Source organism: Anomalospiza imberbis, chromosome 1 (genome assembly GCF_031753505.1).
Source record: "Anomalospiza imberbis isolate Cuckoo-Finch-1a 21T00152 chromosome 1, ASM3175350v1, whole genome shotgun sequence".
Taxonomy (NCBI): Eukaryota; Metazoa; Chordata; class Aves; order Passeriformes; family Viduidae; genus Anomalospiza; species Anomalospiza imberbis.
Window position 1 is genome coordinate 130,693,915 of NC_089681.1, and position 26,854 is coordinate 130,720,768.

The window sequence follows — 26,854 nt, forward strand, 5'->3', positions numbered from 1 at the left end:
AAAACAAACAGGAATTACAAGCAACAAAAACAGATCCTTTTCTTTTTTCTTATGCAGTATTTTTTATCAGCAAAATTGACATTCACATAAATAACCTGGGTTACTGATTGTATAACATATATCAAGTATGAACATAACTACAATGTAAAGCTGCTTCACCTTTCAAATTACATGTGCCTATTCTTTAGAAATAAATACTATCTATACAGTTTAAGCAAAATATTCTAGCATTGTTTCTTTGCTTGGAAACAAGATGAGATTGGGGAAGATCCTGTAGCTCTTTATCAGTCAAAACTTCCTTCCCTCTAATTGCAGCTTTAGTTAAGCAGGGTCTGCAAGTTGAAGCGCTGTCAGCGAAGAGCTTCTCGTGAGACTGCTGCTCCCAGCAGCACTGACCTCTGATCAAGGCACTCAACAGTGACAAGAATAATAGTCACAGCTGACCTACAGACCTGACCTTCCCACTCAAGGCATTCATGGCTCTTTTCCCACCAGCTACCACAGACCTAGTGTGCTCTGAATAAACCACACGCTCACGGGTGTGTTAAACAGAAAGCAAAACATTTCAAAAGCCTGCATTTTGATGATGTGTATTCTTCAGACAATCACATCTGTAGCTGGGATAGTGGAATTCACAGCAGCGACGGCAGTTTTTGCATTCACCACCAGCCGGCAGCAAGATCCCAGCCGTGCCCGCTGCCTGTGCCCTCGCCTCCCAGCCCGGGCTGCGAGTCGTGCCTCACTACAGCTCACTGACATCCCAGCAACCGCCGGCCTTTGCATTCAAAGTCTTTCTTGGGCTAACTCATAGGAAACCGTGGTTACTGCATATCCCACCGAAAACAAACAAAACAAAAATCCAAGCAAAATGGCTTGCTCGAATTAAGGTTGCAGAGATACATTTGTCATTAGCCAAGTCATTAAGAAGACATCCATAATTTCAGATATTCTGTCAGCCAGATGTGATTGATTTAACTAATAAAAGGAAGGACGCAAAGCAGACATTACTAAAAGAAGAACTCGCAACTTATGATTAAAAATCCCCAACATTTTTTCACATGTATGAATAATTCTGCTGTTACTGGCTGAGATCTAGAGGTACTACTGTGCAAAAGAGGAGACTGGCATGACCTTTAGAAATATGAAGCTTGTTATTCTCTTAAAGGCATCTGCTCTGTCTTGTGTACTTCCTAAAATTCATTAAAGCAAAGCTCCTGCCCCGCAGACCTTACAGAAGACAACTCTGCCCAGCTACCCTTATTCCAGCAAGATACTCCAAAATGTGGTTTTAGCTAAGGAGCTCTGATTGCCAGTGTGAGTTTCTAGTAATTACTTAGAATTTAAAATTAGCTGTATAGGAGCTAGTTGCAATGATGGAAATGCAGTGTCAGAGAATGTGAGTTTAATACAGCTCAGGAAACATTACTTTCTCATATTGGATGTTTGAAATACCAGCCTGATTAGAGTAAGCTTGTGTCAAAGAGCTCAGCTGAAACTTTATTATATCGGGGGAAAATGGAGGGAGGGGCTGGGAGAGGAGACAGGGAGATACCTCTCAAGAGAGAGCTGCATTAGGCAATGAAAAAAATGCATCATCTATCATGTAACTTTAGAAGAGACCAATTTGGATATTAGGCCATTGAAGAATACAGAGCAGCAGAAATATCAGTTTTAAGCATAAACTCACAGAAAGAGAGCAGGGGAAGATATATGCGGGCTCTCCTTTGTTCCTACTTTTTCTCCTAGGAGTTAGCAGGGGCCAAGACCTAATGGACCACTGCTAATGGAAGCCATGCAGTGGCTCAGGATGCATTAGGAAGCTGCTATTTTTAGGCTCAATGTCCGTGCTTCAAACTGGGCTCGAGTTTCTTGAGCTGCACAGCTGTAAATCAGACAAGAGCAAGGATAACAAGTCTTCTGCACACATTTTCCCCTTCATACCAAAGAATATACAACTATAAAAGAAAGACACTACTCAAATAAAATTACTTATATGACTCAAATAAAAGTACTTATATGACTGAACTACAGAATAATTGCAGATAGACTGTAGGCTGAAGATGTCCATCAGCTAAACCCTACTTCCACACAAAATAGTAAAGCTCACGTGACCTCCACACAGGCTCACTTGGTGCCATGATTTTTCAAGCTGATATCAGTATTAATAGTGCTGAGATCCTGTAATTCCCAGATGTGACAGGCACTTGGTTGATCTGAAAACCTGACTAGCATCATTCAATAGTGCCAAAAGTAGACAGGTCCAAAAGATGCACAATCCATACACAACTTCATGTAACCTTCACTTGACAGAGCCTTTAATTATAAGTAAAATCATGTACTTCAAATAGAAATTATTCCGCCCTCTTATAGCATTTCTTCTAGATTTTTCAAGATTTTCCTATTACCCCATACACACAGCTTAAGGCCAGAAATTCTGTTAACAAAAATGGATAATGCAAGATAAATTCCAAACTGACATTTTCTTTGTAAAGAAACTAGGGAAAAAAAAAGTATACATCATTATAGCAACAAGAAAAGAACACAATTTCCAAATAATTCACTGGCATTGTTTTATTCTTCTAGAATAGGATGTTTTCAGCTACTTCTACTCTATCTCTATAATAAATTATCTTAAAACAATACCTGGCCACTGCCATTAGTCCTCAGCTTTGAAAAAAAAAGGAAATTTTGAAGATTTTTGATTACTTAATATTGGTGACAAACTGGTAGGAAAATAAATAGCACTTATTTTACTATATACATGTATTATTTTACTATAAACAACTTGATTTTGCTTAAAAGAGTGATAAACAAAGGTCAGTAAAAACAAAACAGCAGACTTACTGTAATCCATGGCATGTTGACAAGGCAACAAATGATACAGAATTTCCTCGAATTTTGCCCTGATAATAGCAATGTTCTCCTCCCTGAAATTGGAAATTGAGACTGTAAATCCATGGGATATTCCACAGCATCACACTTCATCCTGTCAAAGACTGCTTTTTCATGAACACTTTGCCAAGGCATTGACATGGCACCAAGAATTGACTATCACTCATAGGGGTGTTCATCCCATCTTCTTTGAGCCTTGGTTTGGTACTTAGATAAACACCATCATCTTGACACAGTACACCAAATGGTGTATTTCACAAATTCAGAGTGAAACCCCTGACATGGATTTCAGAGACAAATTACTCCAGAAGTGCTCATCTTTCTTCATTGACTAGAAAAAGACTTGGAAGTAGGGGGCTTAGACTCAACATCTGCTCTGCACATGACTACATCAGACAGGATGAACTCTGCTCTGAGGGTAAGGCAATTTCCTTCTTCTAAGGAGAAAGGTATGCTAACAAAATAATAACAATGCTTGATTGAAAAAAAAAAAGACCAAAGCAGAATAGTCACTAGCACTCCAAAGCTAAAGGAAACTCTAAAAATAACTAAGTAGTAGAGGAATACAGTGAAAATGAATATTTGCCTCTTCTCTTCTGCAAACAAAATGTAAACCTTTCAAATAAAATCCAGCTGACTCTACTCAAAAAAATCCCTCCTGGTTTCACTGATAGGGCTGTAAGCCCTACTGCACATGCAATAAATGTATTCAATATTACACAATATCAATATTTGTATGCAAAACTAGAAAAACAATTCAAATATCCCTTAAATTCTCACTGACACCTACTCTTCAGAATAACTTACCTATTAGTGTCTCGCCAAATTCAGCTATGCTGTAATGCACTAACATTGGTTAAAGGACTATGAAGATTTTCAGTGCTTTTCTTTTTTAATAGCATTTATTTGCAAATACTTCTTCCAGCAAATGAATGAATAATCTACCTAGCCTAATGTACCCAGCCCTGTGAATATTTATGTCCATTTACCAGAGGGAGGGAAAGGCATTACAATAAATTGTAATTACAGCTTTTTCAGAATCCAGCAGTCACTTGCATGATGCATAGCACAGTCATTTTAGACATCTGACATTAAATGCTTTTGGATTTTATTTGAAAAATATGAAAAAAAATTTAATCAAGATCAGGCTAAAGATAAGAAAATATGTAGGCTATGTTACCAGTTTTGTGTTTTGATCAGGAAACCCTGTTCTGTTTTCTACAAGATGTGGAAACAATTGTTGAAATCGGCTACAATGTATGGGTGCCTTTGGTTTCATGTGCACTCCTTAAGAGAGTACAGGAGCCTGTTTGTTAGAGCACAGCTGCTCACAGGGAAACAGCCTTGATCTCAGCCGGACAAAGGAAGTCCTTCACCACACTGACCTGCAGAGCAACCACCATGTGGCCCACCAGGGGCACGCACCTCTCTGCTCAGATGTCTGAAGTGAAACTGGTGCCACACAGGTAGTGTTGGACTCCTTGTCTCATGTTGGTAAGAAGCTCTGGGGCTGACTCATCCCAGGCTACACCAAGGAGTGTCTGACAGCAGGTGTATGACCCATCACCCCTGGGTCAGCATTTCTCATGACTATCAAGAACTTGGGACAGATCAAGTATCAGTGAAAAGGAGTTTTAATTTCTGCTTTGCACTCACATACATTTTAGCCACCAATATCCTAAGTTAATTTGATTTCAGAGAGACTATGTCCTTCTTTGTTTTTCCTGAAACCTTGGCTCATTTTCTCTGTTTTATCCTCCTTTTCTACACCTGTTTATTTCCTATATCTTAACTACTTTAAGCTCTCTTGACTTGAGATTTTCTTTCTTTCGGTCAGTAGGGTGTCCCCCACTACAGGATCATGGAACTGCTTAAGGCTTTCAGGTCCTTTTGGAATATATGAATAAGAAGTAAACAAAGAGAGACTCCAGTTTGCAAAAAACAAAGCTATTGATCAAACTATATGGATGATCTAAAGCCTTATGAGCAATAAAATACTCTCTAAAGAAAATTCTTGAAGTAGTATTCCAGTTAAAGATATAACTGGAATAAGTGCATGGATATGGGAATAATACTGAAAAGACTATCAGTAGGGAGTTGTACAGACTTCTAGCTGTGGCAGGAATTTGGAGTAATTACACAAATTGGTTTGTTCTCAGAAAATGTAGTTAATATGTACCAGAAATAGAATCTCAGGCTCCATTAGTTTGCAAAACCATGTCTTTTCAACAGGAGGAACATTTTTTCGTACTAAGAATCCAGTCTGTGACTCAAAAGTGTGTTTTGATCTTCTAAATGAGAATCAAATAAATATCCCATGACAGTACTTCAAATTAATTTATTCTGTAATAAATCCATGGGAAAAAAAATTATGCATACAGATCTAGAAAAGAAAAATATAAGAAAAACAGCTCTAAATTCTTGTCTGGGAAAAATACAATTGAGATACACGAATTCTACTCTATTTAGTCAAATCAATTCAACTCAACAATTTACCAGAGTTCATGGTAATTCTGGTGGAGACAGAAACACAACTATGATCTCAGTCTCAAGGACCAGTTCTTATCACTACAAAACATTCCTTGCTATATGCTAACATCCAGGAGATATTTTTTATGTATGTACTTCTGTTCCTATCATTATAACATAAGTCACTTCAAACCAGTTAATAAAAGTTACTTAAACTAAAAAAAAATATTTTCACTTCATTAAATGAAGATAGTATTTTTCCAAGTGCTTGATGCATGTGATTATCTGAGGTGGTTAGAGCATGGTGCTAATAACACCAAGGTTCTGGGTTTGACTCCTGTATGGGTACTTAAAGCTACGAATTCTGAGAATTGAAGTGTTCAGGAAACCACTGGATGTGGCACTCAGTGCCATGGTTTAGTTGCCATGGTGGTGTTTGGTCAAAGGTTGGACTTAATGAACTTGGAAGTAATTTTCAACCTTAATGAGTCTATGACTCTATGGTTCTGTACTGAAATCCAGGACACATGAAGGCACACTACAGGGCAGGTTTTTTCAAGCACGTGTAATTTTGGGCAAGAAGTTCAGTGTTGTTGCTTCACTATAGTGCTGAGGCTGAAATTTTGCTGGGTTTGACATGCACTAAACCTGTTTTATAGCAGGTGGTGCCATAAAATGCACTGTATTAGAGGAGAAATCACAGTATGTGAGAGACCTAACACCACCAAACACTAAATATGATTATCATATCTATCTTCTTTTACTCTGCTCTTGGAAACACTCCCTGAAGGACTGGGGTTGCTGTTCTTATCTAGCGGTATCTTCAGCAAAGAGAAAAAAGATGGGAAAAAAAAATCTTCATTTTTTTCCTAAAAATATTCTGGTCCCATATGGTAATTAAGACTTCCCTTAAAAGCTGAAATAAGTACCAACTACAGTTCAGACCAGAACATCAAGGGTCTTTTGTGAAGAGTTATTGGCTAACAGAGCCTCTCTCTGTTCTCTCAAAAGCAGTAACTGCCCATCTCAGCAAATCAAACCTCCACATTGGCCTTTTCCAGCTACTGGGGAATGGTCCAGTGTAAGATGAGAGGAAATCAGACTGCTCTTAAATATATGCCAGTCATAAGTCTGAGCAACACATTTACCCACTTCTGCTCTAAAATTGAACCTGGTCACTCTAGAGTCTGGGAAAAAATTAGGCTCATCTCCTATGAGATAAGGTCAGCCTGGTGACAATGGCTGTGGCACAAACCTGCAACACACACAGGCAGACCTTATGCCATATCTAAAGGTAGGCTAATGCTACAGCAGAGAGAAGTTCAGTATTTTTGCCTCCACGAGGCACACAGCCACTGTTCATGCTGTGGTTTGCACCATGCAAGGCACATTTTCTGCCAATGCCCATAGCACTCTGTTGTCCGTTTCCATGGATCAGTAAGTTATCCTTCCTGCATGAACCTCCTCAAAGTGAGGGACAACCTACTGGTGATGTCTGAGGGCGGTATAGAAAATAGAGACTTTTAACAAGAAGTTTATTAATTTGGAGAGATAAAAATGTAATAACATCCTACAAAAAATAAAAAACCCCACAGAATGACCCCAGGGTCAATTAAAACAAGTTAATCATTATGATAGTTGTCAATTCATAAGATAGTCTTCATCTTGATGCTTAACTTGGATAATTATAGCAAAATCCTTAATTAGGGCTATTTATGCTGTGAACTGCTACAGTTCATCTCTAACCAGATGCAATCTTTTTGCCCATGTCAGTACAAGTCTTCTTGCAACTTGACGGGTACGTAGCGTGGCAAAGACACTAAAAAATGGTAAGACACAGGTGTCAGCAACTCAAATAAAATCTGTTCCCATTTTTATCCTTTAAGATAGTTTGTCCCTGCTTTGAGAGGCATCAGCTGCTGAGCAGATACAGAAGAGATGAAAAACACATTAACCAGTACTCATAAGAAAGGGTGAAATAAGTAAAGCGAAAGAACAGCCCCAACAGTCATTAATGGCAGCAGTTCACTCTTCTATGCAGTCACAGTGCACAAAGCGTCTGCTGACCATACACTGGCAGGGCTTTTTATTCGTTTCAGAGACACTATGACCTTCCCAGGGGAGGAAAATAAGGATGCACATTCATCTGCTTTCTACATCGGATATCCAAGTAAGCCATTTTCTGCAATTAAGAGAGATGCTGCACAGTAAAACACATGCAACAGTCAGGCATTGACCTTAAAATTAATGTTAAAAATAGGTTAGAAACTGTTGTAAAATAGTGGATAATTGTTAAGCATGTACTGTTAGTTTGGTTATGGTATAAGGGATTTAAAGGGGTAGTTGTCAGAAATACGGTGCCCTACGTACCACAATACACCTAAGTAAAGTGCACCACTCCCCAAGCGAAACGAGCCAGCCTGGACAGAACTGCAATGGGCCAATCAAGCACCTTAAACCTTCATGCAAAAGAAAGGATCCAAAGAGAAACCAATCCAAAGGGACAAAAAAATAGGATAAAAAGGGGCATCTGACCCACTGGATTTGTGCTGCTCCACCTGGAACATCGGGGACATCTCTGCTCAGAAGACCCAGCACCGGCGCTGCAGCACCTTCGATGGGAGCACTCCTGCTCAGCCTGCGGGCCCCCTTGATTTAGGCCTTTCTTTTTATTATAATAAATGCTGAAATCACTTTTGGTACTGGGAGTGTGGACCTGTTTTTAACAATTAATACCTTTCTTCTCCTACATATTCCTATTTTAACACTCTTTAATCCAAAGGAAAGGAGACTGCTGGTTTAATTCAAATCCTAGTAACATATCTCCCTCTTTCCTTGCAGCAGAAAGTTCCCAAAAGGCCAGCTAAGGCTCAAGCCACCATTCTGTGAGTGCTAGGTAATGATGAGCTGCCAGATAACGATTAGATATTTAAAGAGCTACCCATTGTGGGGCTACCAGTTACAAAAATACATAACTAAGGCTGCAAGATCAACAGCAAAAGGAAAAGAAAATGCACCGTCGCTCGCTGACTTCTACGGCAGAAAACAACTTGTTATGAATGGGTTTCTATTAGTAAATAGAAAAGTCAAAATGGCACTTTAACCTGTGTAACTGCAATGAGAGAAAACATCTTTTAATTGACAGGTATTTCAGCAATTGGCAGGGGCCCTGCTGTGGGGCTGTGCTGAGCCCTGAGTTCAGCTCTTACTCAGCTCAGTAACAACGCCAGGGACCTGGCACCACCTCTTTGCAGAGTAGTTTCTGGACTGCAGTCTCCTTAAAGCCAAATGTTCTGAAATTGTGAACGGTGCCCTCCCTCTGTAGGAGGATGGCTATCACATGTGCTCATATAGCTCAGAGCCGACACGCTGTGGTGACATTAGATTATAACGCTGTTTCAGATTCTGAAATCAGAGATATGGATTCCAAAATTAGCATAAGGCACAGCCGCTTCTAAGCCTTCTCCACAAAATGCCCATGTTTAAAGACTGTTGGCAGCACTCTTAACAGAGACACACGTGTATGTGACAGGATCCTGCACGCAGGCGACTCACTCCAACTGCAATCGGTGACTCACAGCAGGAGCCTTCAGCAGATGGCACAAGATATCAGCCCAGCTTCCCAGTTCAGAGGCCAAATGAGGGTTGTGTTTACTGCCCAGTAGCTATGAGAGAAGATGCCCCACAAAACACTGCAGGGTGTGGACAGAGAGCTCATGCCAACGCAACACCATCTGCTCTGGAAGCTGCCTTGGCATCTGCTAGGGAAACAGGCTCCTAACTTGCCTTGACCTACCTCGGTGTTAGGGGAAATAATTTTTTATTATCAGCTGCAAGGCAAAGATGAGGCAGTGGAGAAAAGGTTACCTCTTCCTGCCTTGCCTACTCTTTTGCTGTCTTTAAGACAGCTCTTGTAGCAGTGGCTAGTCGTGTCATACAAGTCATTTAAATGAGAGTCATTTTGCCCTTCTCCTGCATTCCTGTTCTAGGGAAACAGAAGCTAATATTTTAAGGGACGATATGAAAATTCCTTGTAATCTATGCATTCTAATCTGCCACATGAGCTCATCAGCTTACCCCAAGTCTGAAGCCAACGTGCAAGAATGTGATTTACAAGATTACTATAAGCACAGCACAACACCTACATGGATATCAATCAGTCAGCAGGACAAAGTTCTGAGGAAAACAGAAAACAATACAACTCTGATATCCTTATTGGCTCATTATTTCTGAATGACAGAACTTTCTAACTGAAAATTTACAGAGCTTGAGGCTGTGTCTAGAAACATTAACCTACTGTAATACACTGTAAACCACTGTAATACAGTGCCAGTTTGGTATCCATAGGGAACAACAGACATGTCTAGGCAAAGCTACTTACAGAAGTCAAGATGAAGAAAGTAAAGATGTCAAGCTAAAGCACACTGAAGCCTTGCATGGAAGCATTCAGAATTACAGCAGCTTCTGTTTGCTTAGCTTAATTCCTCCTCAAAGGGATTAAGTTAAATCCAAATATATACTTTAATTTTTAATAAAGGCATCTACAATGTGATTTGATGTTCTTTAATGTTATAGCAGTAATTAATTTCTCTTAGCCATACCCAGTCCTCGTATGGTCTGAGATTACAGAACACTTAGTTGCTACCACTCTGGCTATGTATGCTGTATGTTGTTGCAGCTTGTGGAAAATAACTCATGAGATGCACAAAGTCAGACAAGATTTTTCTGCAAGTTCAAGCTGTCCTCCTTCTGGAACAAGAGAAAACTGCAGCAGAGTACTCAAGAGGTGACTCCTGATGGTCACACAGTCGCTTGACTTGTCACTTCAGCAGAACCACCCACCATCACTAGGGTCCACATCCACAGTGAAATGTACTTTTTAAGCTCTGAAAGACTTCCACTTTCTGACATTCTTCCCCTGAAGGACTAATTAAACCCACAGAATTATTTTTTTATGTCACAAAGAAAAGGGAGACAAGATAATTAAACCTGCAAAATCCTACATGAATCATGATCTGGGATTCATTCTAGTGTAGTATATTCAAAACCATGACCTGGGAATGACTCCTAATATGGAAAGCTTTTACTTTTAATTTTCTTCTCCTCAGTAGCAGGATGTATGTAAAAAGTAAGCTAGTAATAACAGGGAGATAATCAGATATAAAGAAAAGCTACTGTAAATGTACATTAAAAGTGCCAGACTGCAGGATCATTAGGTCAGGCAAATGCACTATATATGAGGACTGATTATCTTGCCCTGGTATCCTATAGAGGACACTACGTTTTCTAAACCCCATAGGGCGTGCTTCCAGAATTCAAACAATGCTTCTACAGGAAAGTGAGATATTTCTCAATGCCTATCGACTTAGTGTGACAGCATGACACTACTGGAAAAAAAAAAAAAAAAAGATGTTCAGAGTAACTGAAAATACATAGAAATTAAAAAAATTTTGTCAACTCTTCATCAAAACACATTAAATCCAGTCAAAACCTAGAGGAAGCAATTTGACCTGTATACTCTGGGATCAGTTTGCTCTCATCCTGCCATTCTGTTCCACTACTACACCCTAATCGTCCCCTTCTTGTGGAACTTTCAATTTATGAACTTTTATTGCATAGTACAAACACCTATAATTAGTCCCTAAGTGTAAGAATTTGCCATTTGTTCTATTTGGTTTTTTATTTACTCCATTGGTCAAAAGATAGTCAGCTTTCCAGCTGATCCTTCTCTGCACTGTAATTCTTCTCAGTTTTGCACTGTTGGCAAATTTCATTAACAGACACGTACTTTTTTTTTACATAAGTCATTAATGAAAACATTTGATGAGAGCACTCTGAAGATCAACCTTGTAGGAAACCCCTGCTAAACTGTGTCAGACTCAAAGACTCCCTGTCAGCTCTTCTTCAGTTAGTTTACTGCTATCACTAAAAAGTAGATTATGGCCTAGATTTGTTAGTATTTTGCCATGAGGCCAAGAGAGCTTTGTTGAGGGCGCAAGAGAGAGGAGATCTGACAACATTACAGGAACCCTTATTCAAAGTCTTCTCTCAAACAAGATAGAGAATGATTTTTCTGATAATAACAGCTTCTCTAGTCTCTGGACGCAGCCAAAAAAGCTCTGCCAGAAACAAGCATATATAATTCCTGCATTATTTATGATTTGTTCCTTTTCAGTTTTCATTAGCAGGTTGTGCAAGTTTCAGGTAGATGCACACAGAGCTCCCCACCAGCCCCAGGCTCCAGCCTCCCAGGGCTGAGTCTTCCTGCACTCCCATCCCGTCCTCTGGCAGCCCAGCTGGCACTCCACTATTCAGGAGAAAATGTAATCCCTTACAGAAAAGCCTGTTTAGCATACAGGCTTCCCTGGCAACTGAAATACCTTCCTCTTTGATTAAAAAATGGTGAGTTACCAAAACCTGAAGAATAATAAGAAATTCTTTTCAGACAGTGAGTGCCCTAGCTGGAAGATGATGGTTAGAAGCACCTTGCTGTAAGACTGAAAACATAGCAGTCAATTATTAAAATGACCTGCTCGCTGGTTAAGTGTTTCATCTGGCTGCACCACAAATAATTGTAGACTTACGATCAGTTTGTACCTCTGGAGATAACAACGAAATGTTGGAATGCTACTTGGATAAGGTCTCATCAAACACAGGCACAGGTGTGCACAGACACACACTGCCCTTGGTCAAGGGACTGTACCTTAACAACTGCTCGAGCAGACCATATTTAAAGGAGAAAGTTTAACAGAAAAAGCAATATCGACCATATCAAGGGTACTCAGACTCCTCTGGTCTTTCACGATTTTAATATTTTTCTCCCTTATGTATCATTTTTCCTTAAAAAGGGCATGTAAAGAGCCCTTCAAATAGACATCATGGCACACACTAGCCAAGGCTTTAAGCACAGCAAGGCAATGAAGAACAGTAATTTTCCCCCCTTGTGCAGAAGCATTAAAATCATTGTAAGCTACAATAACAGTCATCTTGCACATGCTCCTAGTCAAACAATGCACACACGACATAATGACTATTTTTGCAAGCTAACAGCTCTGCTTGCTGTACAGCATTAAAATGCATTTTCCCCAAACCCCACACTGGCCAAACTACACTGATGCAGGAGGCCATGCCAGGGTCCCCCAGCTGGACAGGACAGCTGTGGGTGCTTTGAAGAAAGCCCAGCGGGAACAGTCTGAGCTCTGCGGGGCCCAGCAGAACAGCTCAGCACAGCTTGGGACACACGGCCACACAGCAGCCCTAACCCACAGGACAAGCCTGGCCAAAAGCTCCTCTGTTAATGCTACAACAGAGAAAAACACTACATAGCATTTGACATGTCTCCATTCATGTTGTTCAATGCTATCATATGAACATGCTGTGAGGCTGAAGCAAAAAGCAGCAGTTTATGCTGTAAGTGCTCTGGCTGTAATTTTGTGCCCATAATACACATGCTGTGTTTACACCACCGCACTCAAGAATTTCAGACTTTAAGGACTGCCTATGAAATATAGTTCCTTCTATAGTCATATTTAAACATGCCATCAAAATTTTCTGGTATTTATCTACCACATCTCTACCTGTGCAAGTTTTCTGACTGAATTATTTTCATGCTTAATCTTTTTCTTAAAGCAATTTCCTAAGAACTTGTAGAAGTGTCCATTGTTTTGGGGGAATACAAACAGAAACATTTATTTCTACACACTCTGAAGAGGAAAACTGAAACATTTTATTGAGAAAATATCACTGAATAGATATCAGTTGTTCTTTCTGAGGTTGAAAAATCCAGCAATGTGAATTACTCAACACTATAGCAGTTTTTTGCCTTTCATCTCACTGACAGCATCAGTGACAGAACGACAACCAAAAAAGAGGGAGAAAGAGATAAAAGGACACACAAATATATTGCAACAACATTAGGTCTGCACAGGTTGAGTATTGATGTGCTATGAGCATAGGATGGTCTGGAGTGACACAATCAGGAAAAGGCAATGCCAAGAAGGGTTTTTCTCTTTCTTATTAACTGATTATTCTCTTTGCTACCAGAGGGAATTTAGGCCAACACTCCTGCTTTCCTAGTAGAGACGTGATGTACAGTAAAGGAGGGTGTGGGGGGAAACACTGAAATAATTCAAACATCTAGCTCCTTTTGTTTTTCATAGGCATTGCACACTGCTGCTGTTTAATAAGAATGTCTTAGGTGCTGCCTAACTGTGCCAAATTGACAAGAAGCCTTTCCTCTGCAGCAGCTAAATGCTGGCACCCTGCAAAAACATGTGTAGTATGTTTCACCTTCACAATGCTCAAATGTATTAATAATTATGCAGAAATCAAATGTAATGTAACATCTTCTTATGATAAAAAGGTATGTTAAACTGAGGATTCTTCTCACAGTAAAAATCCCTTTGCTATTAAAAAGTGGTATTTTTTTATGGTATAAACATTTTTCCCTTCCCCTGCCCCCCTCTCCTCTTTGAAGCATCCTCAGTAATAGCAGAAGATCCATATGTACTTTACAGCACAGGAAGTTCTGCTGGGAGGGAAGGAGAGGGGGAGGAGTGGCAAAAGTAGTTACCAACTCCACGTCGCATATGAGCCAAGGCAGGATCCGCTTTCCAGACACTTTCCCAAACTGCTGCACATACCTACAGCTGCCTTCACACCGTGGCTCAAAGCTCCTTTCTTCTCCCATGCTGCTGATGGCACAACAGCAGCACCAATGATTTGAGTGTCTGGGCAGCCTTCTTTCACAGAGAAATGCAAAGGGGGAAATGTGCAGATTTTAAAATACACCTCTCTGGTAAGAAGGCCAAGAACAGATGAGGCCATTTCGCTGTATGAGCAGGCTTGCTCAAAGCCTGCAGCTGGCAGTGGATGGCAGATGGACATTTTCTTTCTGTCACCGTTTCTCCCACCAAAGCAGTAAGAGAGATGTTGCCAGGCCGCCTCTGTCTCTGCCTACAGCCCAAGATAAACTGCACAGAAGTGGGTGAAGAGCAGCATGTTGAAGCAACTGATAGAAACCTGTCTCCTTTCTGAAATACCTCTTCAGCTTCTGCTTTGGAATATGCTGCATAGTGGAGTCCGTATTTTGTGATTTATCCCTTAGTTGCACCTTTTTACTAGCAATTTTTTAATAAGTATCTAAGCAATCTGCACAATCCCTAAAATCCAGTATAGCAATTATGTTACTAGCTATGGTAAACAATTCCCATAGTAATCAAAGGTAATAAATCACCATCATGGAAATTTCTTAGAGTTGCAATAAGATTTTCAAAACATTTGATGTAAAACCAAAGAAAACAGATACTGCCAGTCTATTCAGAAATTGTTCAACATACAAACAAAGCTCTCAAATGAACTTACATGTGCTCTGAAAAATACTGACTGGTCAGAGGGAACCAGATTTATTTTTAAACAGCTGTTGAGTACTGAAATCAGCCTCACCCAGTGTCTGGTATTAAAGTGTACTCAGTAGTCTGCACTTTTCCAAAAATCTTCTGGTATCTGAACTTTTATGAAAATGTTCCCATGACTGTGGCCACCAGGCTCTTCTGACATTTTGTCACAGAAGCTGCTTCCCTCCCTGCCAATCCCACACACTCAGATGCAACAAAACAAAGCAAAAACCTTACACCCCCTGTCCTAGCATTCTTCCATAGGACTGCTGCCTGCAGAACTCCTGGAGCAGTGGAACAGAAGGGGCAGAGGAGCACCCCTGTACAGCCTGGCCACGCCTGCACCCCTGCCCATGGTACAGGGCAGCATGGGGAGGGAAACTCACCACTCAAGCAGCAAGCCCTCTCCTTTGTAGTACAGTCTTTGCAGCCCCTTTCACTCCCAATTCAGTTCACCTCAAGTATCAAGCTCAATGCAGAAATGATAGTTTTCTACTTCAAGCAGATTTGAGAATACTGAGCAAGGCACTGATAGCCATCCCTGAAGGTACACCCTGACCCTGGCTCAGCATCTAAATCAAGGGGAAATAATCTCTGTGACCCTTGAGGCTTGCAGCTGTTTTACCCAGAACATTTTCTGACCCTTTGTCTGAAAGGCCTGATCCTCCCATCACTTTCCCATTCAATTAAACAGTACTTAGATATGAAGAGCTGCTGATTTCAAACATTTCCTTGCTTGATTAAGGCTTGCTCATCAGGAACAATTCAGTGACGGGGCTTGGACGGATTAACTTTGCTAACTTGCATATATATCTTAATGCAGAAAAATGGGTTGTTTTTCTCTTATTAATATCAGCTATTATCTTTATTTCTGCTTTGAGTCATATTCTGAACCTCAGTCAAGCAAGACTTCTTGACTGAAGAGAAGAGCTGACTGAGGAATTAGTCTTTACAATTTAATGGAACACATATGTGTTTGCCTCAGTCTGATAATGTATGCAGACTATTATCTTGATAATAGTGGGAGAGCAGACTTCCTATTTGCAAATGACAGAAGGGAACAAACCAAAGGAAATTTATATCTTCAAATACCCACTAGATAAACGGTCTGCTTTGCCCATTTCCATTTCCACTTTCACTCTGCAGAGATTAATGTATTTGTTTTGAAGTATTTAGATTAGCTCAGATTTAGTAAAACTATTTGGGAGATTTCTTTTAATAAAATGTAAACTTTGCACAACATTTTACCTCATATTTACCTGATAAGCAAATCTAGAGTTTCCATTTTGTACCACAAATAGTACATTTCTGAACACTCTATATAATCTACAGTAATTGATACAAAAATTATAGCTGACATCTACAAAATAAGTCCTAACAAATAGAGGGTCCTCAAGAAAAATCTCCCATGTTACATGCAAACAACAGAACACTTCTGCAAAGGCTGTGGGACATTTCACACAAGACAACATCAACAAATAGCATCTTGTAGTCACCATGCCAACAAACACACAGAGAAAGAAACACACAACTGGTGACTAAATATTTGAAAATATTATACAATAAATATGCTATTCTCAAATTTACAAAGAAGCTCATAACAAACCAACAAACTTGGGATTTAGTACAATGAGAAAATGCTATCTACCAAAACAAAAAATATTTTCTTCAATAAGTATCAAAAGTGAAGTATATTTACTAGCAAAAAGAACCACTATGAATACATTGTTCATGGATGCCATTTTGATATAAACATTAATGTACCAAATTTGACAATGGAGTGTATTTGCCTTGTTTAAAGCTGAAAGTTAGAAAACATGAAACATGCTTCCCTCAGAATAGTAAAACAAATCACTTGAAAAATCAGTTATCCCTCCTTTCACAAAAACATGTGAGTTTTCATGAACATCAAAAGCCAAGCAAATTAAAAAAGAAAAACATAAAAAGGAAATTCTTACTTTAACTTCCACTGTCTTCCCACCTTGCTCGATATGCCTTTCAAGATATTCAGAAGACAGCAGGTCACTGCAAGAAGACAAAAAAAGAACCGTAAGCCTCACGCACGTGTTCTTGTACTCCCTCTCAGCAAGCACTGATTAAACATTTACATCTGAAAAGGGCAAAACCTGCAGGATACTTTTCCTAAAATGTTCATAAAAATTACTGAAACAACCATCTCCAATGGAGTTACACAGTGCATGGGATACACTGATTTTTAACAGTAGAAGATGGGTCAAGGAAAACTGAGGGGAGTTTCTTCATGGAAGGCCCAAAACCAACCACTGATACCGATTGTAATTCAAGAGACTCTTCTATTTGCTGCTAAAGGTGAACGGCACAGAAGTTAGGTGAACTTCAAAAAAAGCAACAATCAGAAGGATGGGAAACCAGCTGGGATCTGAGGGAAAACAGCAGCTGTGTTGGCAAGTTTCAAAGGACACGATGGCACAACAATGACATCACCTCCTAAGACCAAGATGGTGGGCTCAGGTCCACAGTGCAGAGGCAGGCAAAGCCGTGGGCCCCAGGAGCTGCAGCCCAGGCAGGCTCACAGCACAGGTGTACACACTCCCTGGGAGCCCTGCAGCTTTAGCAATGCCAGAGGAAAAGGCTCTGGGCAATGGCAATCCCAGCCTCCAAGTACACAAGGACTTGGAACAAACACCAAGGAGAAAAAACAATCAGACCTGAGGCAAACATATATAAATTAAATGCAGGCTGTATTTACTAAGCCATTCAAATGCTAAACCAATCAAATTATCTTCCTCTTAGTTATTTTCTAGTCAGGCAAACGACAGAATCACAGAATTGGTAAGATTGGAAGAGACCACATTATCTACATCGTAAATTTCACTAAGCAGCTTCAAAGACTACAAAACTTTACTGAGATTAAATCAGTATAAAGTCTTGTTATTGTTCCACCTCAGTGACAATTAAGCTGGAAGAGATGACGAATTGGTAAAGAAAACCTGACAAGAGGCAGGTTGGCCACTGGGGCAGGAGGCAATGAGCACAAACCTGCTAAGCAGAAGAGGCAAAAATTTAGTATTTCTTCTTCAAATAGCAAAACACCTGAGCTTAGACATGAACTGACCTGATGAGGGAGGGCAGGAGCAGCAGAGCAGCCCCAGGGCAGTGGCTGCTCAGCTTTCCAGAGCTTCGCCCTGGCCAAACAGGCAGCATGGACATTTTGCTCACGGAGACATTGGTGACTGCCCTGAGTGAGCCCCAAGCAGGACAAAGTTGAATATATGGATCTTCCAATATCATCCCTAAAAACTGCCAGCTTGATATTTGCATTAATTACCTAGGCACAAAACCCAGGAGCATTCCAATGAAATATGCTGATAATATTAAATTGGAAAGCATGGAATATAAAAAAGATTGAAAAAACTCCCATAGGAAATACCTGGATGATCTTCAGGACTGGTTATTAGAAATAGAATCAAATTCAATTGTACAAACAGCAAATTTATGCACTTAAGGGCTGGAGGGAATTTCTATTACATTTTTTGGAGGGCCTGGTTTATAAGGAAGAAAGACATGACCACACTTGTTTCTGGCAAAATGATTTGGCAGATCAATAGAATGTCTTCCTGGAAAACACAACTGTCATCCCAGAATACATCAAAGAAGATGTATTTCCAGTCAAACTGAGGTATGCTTAATATCACTGCCCAAAGGAGATCACTTTTCAAATACTGCAGACAGGTACTGGACAGCTTTGCTTACAAAGTTCCATTACCTGGAAACACAGAGGGGCTCCTGAAGTCTAGCAAAAAATTGAGTTGTGACGGAATGTGAACGCACCTCAATTTACACACCACAATACAGGAGCAACTAATTGGGCTATAGAAGATACTGGCAGAATCTCAAAGGCAAAAGGACTGTCGGTGAGCCAATTGAAACTAGATGCTAAAAAAAAATATTTTGTATCAAAGTGTAAGGAACAGAGGCAACAAAATGAGGGATGCTAGCAAATTTCCGAATGGGAGCATCCGTGGGACAATTGTCCACGGAGGCAGGGTTTCATCTGACTCAGTGAGTTCATAGCTGGTCGCTGCTGAAAGCAGGAAGCCTCAATGCCCCCTCAGAAGCAAGCACTGAACCTACCTTGTGTCAGCACAAACACTCATCAAAACACTCTCAGTGCCAGAGGTAACTCTCATGAAAGTACTCTTGGTGTCAGCACTGGCACTCATCAAGGTACAGTCGGGAGGGCTCAACAAAACCATGTTTTTGCTGCATTAGGTACTGAAATCCCTTGAAAATAGGTACAATCAGCTCCAGAGCTGATGCAGAGGAGGGAATGAGCAGCTCTCAATAAGGGTGAAAGAAAGAGTGAGTGACTCCCTTGGCCACTGCAGAACCAGCGTGAACCCCTTTAATTCTGGCCAGCCCCAGTATCTATATTGATGCCTGGCACACTGCCTGCAGATGACCCATTACTGAGGAGCACCTAAGAGAGATACTATTGAGTTCCTGATCACAATACTCTGATTCCTCTTAGAAGCAAATATTAAACATTGAGGATACTCATGCCCTGAGGGAAGCTCAAAGACTTCTATACGGTCTGGTATGCATTTTCCAGATTTAGTAATTTAGACAGATGTTCTCTTAAAATGTATTTAGTTTAGCTTGCTGAAGTCAGTGATATAGCTTCCTGGCATTGACTACACTCTTTCAGCAGAAGTTTATGCTTCTACAACTTCAGTAAAGATTCCTTTATAGCTTAGGGCTCTACCTTTAGTCTTTGTTATTTCAGGGGGACTCAGTTAAACTAATGTCATCCTCTCTATTGGATGGACACAAAGGTTTTCATGCCAAGAAAGATGCAAGAGATTATAAAATGTAAGATAGTAAAGTAAGTATATAGTACAAAGACTGAGATCAAACAGAATGGCTTAACTCTGACCTTAGAGTTGTATTTGGAGGGATGACAAGGAGAAACACAGGTTCTTCTCATGTTGGTCTAACAAAATTACTGCTTTTTAAAAGACACTGCTGTTAATGTTTTAATGTTCTGGAAGATCATATGCTATGTTCTCAAAAATCTGGAAATTGTGTCTGGCATGAGAAAACAAAGACATTGATCATTCTCTGCCTTGTACAACACAAGAATTAGAAGGTTACAAAAGAGGTCAGTAAGCTCAAAAACTAATTAAAAAGAGCCTTTTCTGGCACAACTGCTGATTACAATGTTCAACATAGTGCAGGAAAGTATCAATGCTAGAGGTTTGTACTGGCTCAAGCTGGGAATGGACAAGTTAGTGGACATAACTGGGAGCTGCCAAACACACAGACACTGTACCTGACTCAAAGCGTTAGAGTCCTGGAAAAGAGCTCTGGAGAAGCCTCATACATGCTTGCTCAGCTCTCCCACTTTTCCCTCACCATCGGCCCTGGGCCACTGGGACTGGGCAGTTGGCCAAGCATCCCTCTGACCTGGCCTGGGCTGCTCTGCCTGCACCTTGGAAGGGTCCTGCTTCTCCTCAGGGTTACACAGTGTCCTGTGGCATCCAGCTCCAGGGTTGCTGATGGTCAGTCAGCTGCTCTTCTCCCACCCACCACCCCAGTGATGGACATACTCAGGCTGCTCAAGTTGTATTTACTTTCAAAGTAGGCCAAAAGAACAATTTCTAAACAGGCCCATTCATTTGTTCCTCCTGTTCAGTCCTTACTTTGAGGAAAAAAGGGCTGGAAACAGTTGGGGAGCTGCTGGCATTCCCACCCCTCTCAAGGTGTGTCACAAGTGCCTTGATTCCAGAAATGAGCCAGTCTGGAAGGGAAACACCACAAGGTCACCTGCCTGCACAGCTCCTGGGGACTGAGTCCACAGCTTGCAAACAGACCACACATCTGAAATGTAGAGACATTTTTAAAGCCTATCCTAAGTAACATGGCAGGATATGTCTGAGAATATTTTATCAGTAGAAAAACCCATAAATGAAGCCATGTTATGCTTTATTATTATGAATCACAGCACTGAAAATATCATAAAGACCACAACACTCTTGTAGATCCAATAATGCAACCAATGCTATTAAAAACTAAGCTACAAACTAACCATTATACAAAATCTTATAAGCTCAGGCCAGAAGGTACCACCTCCTAGGTGGAGTCATGTTTTGTCTGCAACAGTATAGGCACAGAACTGCATCATTTTAATAGAAGACCTTCCTTTACAACAAACAAAAATCTAGATTAAAATACTTGTGAAACATGATTAAAATTATTTAAGCAAGATAAGATAATAAGCATTAAAATAATATGCATTTCAACATAAATAAAAACACACTTTCCTATGGTAGAAATTAAACAGGAATAATTTAGCTTGCCTGCCAATCTATCCTAGAAACCGTCTTTGTCAGCTTAAGTGGTAGTTTTAGTATTAATTATAAAATAAAACTGGCACATTAAAAAATAAAAATAAAAAAGCAGATTGTGAAAAAAAATTTGGAAACACAAGGGATGGAAAAATTACAGGAAAAAAACCACCAACTCTATAATTGACAATATTGCAGAATGAGATTTTCAGAAATATTTGCTGAGGCATTGGTACAAAATTTTTGAAAAGGCATGGAAAAAACTGCATATGTTAACACCTAAAAAGAAAATATTCCACAGGAAAAAAAGCACATGTGATCTGTTGCTTTTACAAGGAAAAACACTGCTATGTTAATAATGGCAATTCTGTTGTCAGAGGTTTTTTATTTCAGTGTACACAAATTAAGCAGTGTCATTTTGTTTACAGCAGCAGCATTTTTTAAGCATTATCTAAAGTCCATATGAGCCTATCCCATACAGACTCAATAGCATAAGGGCCAGAAGAAAAAATGAGCAAGCTCCTCTTTGCTCTTCCAACCTTCCCAGTCACAACAGTACACAAGAGGCACAAACTGGGTGAATTTTAATACAGAACAGGCCCCCAACTAAGGAAATTATCCTGATCCAAGGTGATGCAGATACATGCACTTAAATTCTACCTTGAATCAACAGTTTACCAAAACAAAGCTGGGATTGGGAACCCATGAAAACAGATTAGCTTTGGATACAGATAGGTTCCCCAGAAGAAAGAGGCTGCTCTAGGAAGAAAATAGGTTAAAAAAATGTGGTGGCAAGACAAAAGAGGACAGAACAGGTCAAGTGTTTAAAGAAACAGAAATAAAAAACAAGAGATTACAGAGCACTTCAAGTCAAAACAAGAAAAAAAAACTCTGAAAAAAGATGTTTTAAAAAGGAAGACGTTTGCATTTGAATATGAAATTGAGTAAAAACCTGGGAATGATCCCTGTAAATGTAATACAAACTTTCAAACAGAGAAGGAAAATGCCTATCACCAGCTTCTGAACAAAAATTAACTCTCCATATTTAAGAGACTGAAGAGCCTAACAGTTACAGAACAAAAAGAGCAGAAATTATAGGGTTCTCTTTAGAGGCCATAGGAAGAATTAAAAAGTTAAGAAAGGTAGAAAGAAAGGGAGTTCATAAACATAGTTCTATCATGTATCTTTGTCAGCATCAGTGTTACAAATAAAAGAAATTACTGGCTTCATGGTAATCTGATATAATTACTGTGCCACAAACACTGTAGAAATTCTTTATCATTTATTCACCCTCACTTATCTCCACAACTCTTCATTATGTACACCTTAAATTTCAGATTAAATATGATGCCAGAAAAGAACATCAAGTGAGAGATCTGAGGGAAGATGCAATACTGAAAAGGAAGACAAGGTTTTAGTTGAAATCAGCAGAAAGGTCTGGATGGGTTGAATGCCAGCAGGAAATTATCAACAGACATATGGAGACCTTCAAGAGAAAAGAACAGGCTCAAGGAAATGATGGAGACACTGATAAGAGATAGATGCCATATCAACTGCACAATTAATGCTAGCCCCTGGGGCAGAGCCAGCTGTGAGAAGGAAGCCTCCTGCAACATCATGCTTGAGAGGGCTGCAGTAAGAGGAATGGGCACTGTCAGGGTACCAGGCACATGAAGATGAGGAAGCTTCCCATAAAATGAAATATTTTCCCCCAGTGGTGTACATCCGCTAACAAGTATTAACAGAAATATTAGCAGTGGAAGGAGTGGCTATCAGAGGACATTTTTAGTACAGCCCATCTTGTACACCAAGAAAGATAAGACAGGTTGATTGTCATAAAACAAAGAGCAAAAAAGTAGAAAATTGGATGAGGGGGAACAGAATGGATGGAATAGATGTTTCTATCTGCCAGTCAGTAAGAGTACAAAGGACAATTTGTATTATCTTGCATTATACTCTAGTCCTGGAACATTTTCAGTATCAGCCATGAGCTAACTAAAACATACAGCAAGATAAACTCAAAAAAGCCACTCAGCTTTCTGTATCTCACTACATGGGACACTTTAATTCTCCTCTATCCTCATGCCTACTCAGAAACCTCCTTCTGCTCATACATGATTTTCTTTTTACTTCAGGGGGGATTAGCAGTCTCCATACTCCATGAACCAATCTGCTTTAATAGCCACAGCTCTGGAATTTTCATCTCCTCGTTCCCATCAAAAGAATTGCTGAATTTCTTTTTATGTGGATGGTTAATTTAATTAATGACTGTATCTGTTATGTTAGCCAAATGGACTAATCAATCAGAATTAGATATCTTCTTGTAGATACAGCAGCAATTTTCAGTGTCTACTCAGAGGAAGGAAAAAACAACTGAGAAAAACAGACAGTTCTTGTATACATAAATTGAAGTTTCACCCCTTTTTAAAATATTCTTACGGTACTTTTCTGTCCTGAAGGAAGAATGAAGTAAGAAATTTCTTAATTTTTCTACTCCTACTAATTATTTAAGGCTTTCTTCAAAAAGAAATTAGGGACTTAAGAATGGGTTAAATTCTCAAAGGATTATACACAACTGCTGAATAGGACCCACTCTAAGTCCTTTCCTAGAGCTCAATTTCACATTTCACAAAATTACACAGCTTGAATCTCTGATGATGTTTCTTCCAAATACTAATATTTGCCCACTTTTTTTTCCTCTTCAGGACTTCTCACTTAGATCCCTAATGCCATCTGACTTGAAAATGCACTTCGTGCTTTTTCTCTTAATAGCTACTTTGCCTGCAGGACAGGATAGTAACTGCCCTGCACCCTAGCACAGACAGCAAACTGCAGAGCAGTTCTGCAGCCCTGAGCAGGGCCTCCACCTCTGGCTTTAGAGAAGAAGTCTCACAGTTCTGGCTTACAAACAGCATGCGTTTCATTGCTGAACTGGCTTAGTTTTGTGATGGGAAGAGGTTTAAGCAGGTTGAAGACATTCTTCCTTAGTTTCACCAGATTTCTATTTCACACATGGCTCCTATTACTACCATAAAAAAGGAGAGAGTACACAACAATAGCTGCAAGGAAAACCTGTGAAGCAACAGCGGTGGCTGGAAGGGTCAGGCTGGTATGACCATATCCTGCTGGACATGCCTTGTGCACGTGAACTGCACCTGAAGTACGTGCAGTGCCATTCCGTGGTGCCATTCTCCATCTGTCGTTACCACACCACGGACTTTTTGGCCTGTCCTTTACAATGTTTGCAATTCAGTTTGAATTCCTCTATCTAAATGACCGTATGGGCTATTTTGTAATGATACTGCTTGCATTTTCAAGGGGAAAAAACTTAAAAGCTTGTATTTCATTTCTGCAGCTAGGAAGAGATATACTTACAGACTAACCATTTACTCATCACCACAAGTTTCTTACCAGTATGTTTTAAGGAAATCTGAATAAAGCTCCCTACCACACCAAACTAAGAGCAAAACATACTTAAAGTAGCTCCGAAGTCATAATTTCAGGTTCTGTTTTTATGGAAACTTAAATATTAACAATATTCTAATTATATTTCTTGCATTAATATTAGTATTTCTGAAAACAAATATAGAAATTGGCAAATAACGTCTGATGATATATAATGAACAGAGTTTTTTTAAAAAGAAGGCGTAATAAAATAATATGTGGTACAAGCACTGCAAAGGGCACAAATTCAACATGGCAGCTAATTCATGCTGCTGGTGATGGAGGGATGGTGATTAGTCTTCGTTTTCAGACAGCAGAGAGATTTAATCTAATGTACTAACAAGGAATCTGCACACACACACCACATACACACACAGAGACTTCCCAGTATCCATGGGAAGACATTGCTACTCAAGATAACCTAGTGCTAAACTAGAGACATTAACAAGCAGAAAGAGCAGACAGCCGGTGTTTGCAAGATTCTTGTCAGGCAGAAAGGTGAAACAGGATTTTTCTAGCTCTAAACTTCTGTTTTCACAGGCAGAGTTGAAAGCAGTCTGGGCAAGGTTCATTTTGCTACTTATCCAGGAGCTTTCCTGACAGTAATGATGGCAATGCAAGTGTCAATAAAACCTCACTTTTTTTTTTTTTTTATGAATAATTTACACCAGTATTTCTTCAAGCAATTACTTCTTTTTTCTTACAGAAATTTCAGAAATCCTACTAAAATGAGCAGGTATTTTTAGACCATGTTCATACCCTTACTACAAAGCAGTTTTCTCAATGCCTTTCTGCTCATGCTCATGTCACTTAAAAGTCAGGATGAAAACAGTTAATTTTAGTATTTGAAAGGATGGTAAATCGTTAAGAAAGGGAAGAGGAATGCACACGAGAAGCAGAGGCTATAAATTTCCCTGCACAAAGGTACTAGTGAGGTCTAATCCTGGTTTTTAATATGCCTCTTCATATAGTCAAGCTGTTTCATACTACATGGAAAATCATTTCCCAAGTAAACTCACTTGTGATTTCAAACACATTTCAATCCAACCCTCTGTGTATTGTCCATGAATGCTATCTTGGAAGAGAAAAACTGAAAAATTGAATGTGTACAGAATATACATGGCCCCAGCATGACTTCATGCTATTAAAAACAAGAGCACACATTTTGTACAGGACACCTGTTACCATTTAGTGAAAGGACTTTATTAAATATTTTTATTTGGTAGCTTACTTCAAGATCTACCCTCACATTCTAGTTACTGGATACATGGTCTTGCCCTGAAGGAAATGTACAAATTATTCCTGCACTCATGAACATTTCCATTATGCTCTCTCAAAGTATTCGCACAACGCAAATATTGAGTCCTCCAGGTACAGCTCCTCAGGAGAGTTAGCACTTCCCTCACTACTAAATGCTGCAAAGTATCTGGTTTGGGTGCCCAGTCTGAAACTTGACAGCAAATATATTGCAGAAAACTTTTTCATCTTAATGCATTTTAGATGTGTCCTGCTCTGTGTTGCAGTCTGGACAACTCTGGAGCTCTTGAAGCTCTCCAGAGCTGATCCCAAATGTCTTTCTCATGGTACCTGAAGAACAAGGAACTGTCACCACAGCAAAGGGTGAAGGCTTCAATGTGGGGGATGTTTGTCCAGAGCCATGCAGAAACCCCAGCCAAAGTGACCAGGCATCACCACTTGCTTTGCACATACACAATGTACAATCAGTAACAGGCAAACCAGGGCTGTCCAGCAAACTGCCTCATTGCCAGCACAGCCTTGCTTCACTCCCAGACTACCTTACACTGACAACAAACAATGCATAATTACAGAAATTTTTTTTTTTAAATTAAGATGCAGAAAATAGGAATACAAAGGGGGCCAAATTATGCTCTGCCTCAGCTTCTGCCTTTCATCACCTTCTTCCATACCTACCTACCTCCCTCTCCCTGATCACATTCCTACACCTCCTTTACTCCCCAGCCCATCCATGCCACTACTTCCTATATCTGCATGATGCCAAGAAAGACCAGAAAAGGAGTCAGTATCTCTTCAAGAGAGATACAGTTTGGCACTAGCATTGAACATACCCATCTTAAAATGTACACCCTTAATGACAGCAAAGCCTTCCCCTGCTGTGCCATCATTTCTTTTATAAGCACTTAGGACAATCATCTCCCTACCATTCATGGTTACCTGCTGCTTGAACTTTGCATTTTGTTCTGAATATTTGAAAGGTTGTATGCCCCAGTATTTTTTATGTAGTTGTCACAAAGAATAATTTTTTTTTAATAGTGTGGTTTTTATATATGGAGTACTCACATAAATAGA

General features: G+C 39.8%; 1 protein-coding gene across 17 annotated transcripts in view; it reads right to left on the reverse strand.

The window, feature by feature from the left end:
* ADAM22 (ADAM metallopeptidase domain 22) overlaps positions 1 to 26,854 on the reverse strand; it is a 129,348-nt gene that overhangs the window by 55,101 nt on the left and 47,393 nt on the right. For all 17 annotated transcript variants that reach the window (XM_068211725.1, XM_068211665.1, XM_068211703.1 and 14 more), the window contains exons 4-5: positions 16,715 to 16,781; positions 2,845 to 2,927 (exon numbers count right to left, since the gene is read on the reverse strand). In XM_068211725.1, coding sequence (XP_068067826.1) covers positions 2,845 to 2,927; positions 16,715 to 16,781 — 150 coding nt within the window. The remainder of the gene's footprint in view (positions 1 to 2,844; positions 2,928 to 16,714; positions 16,782 to 26,854) is intronic.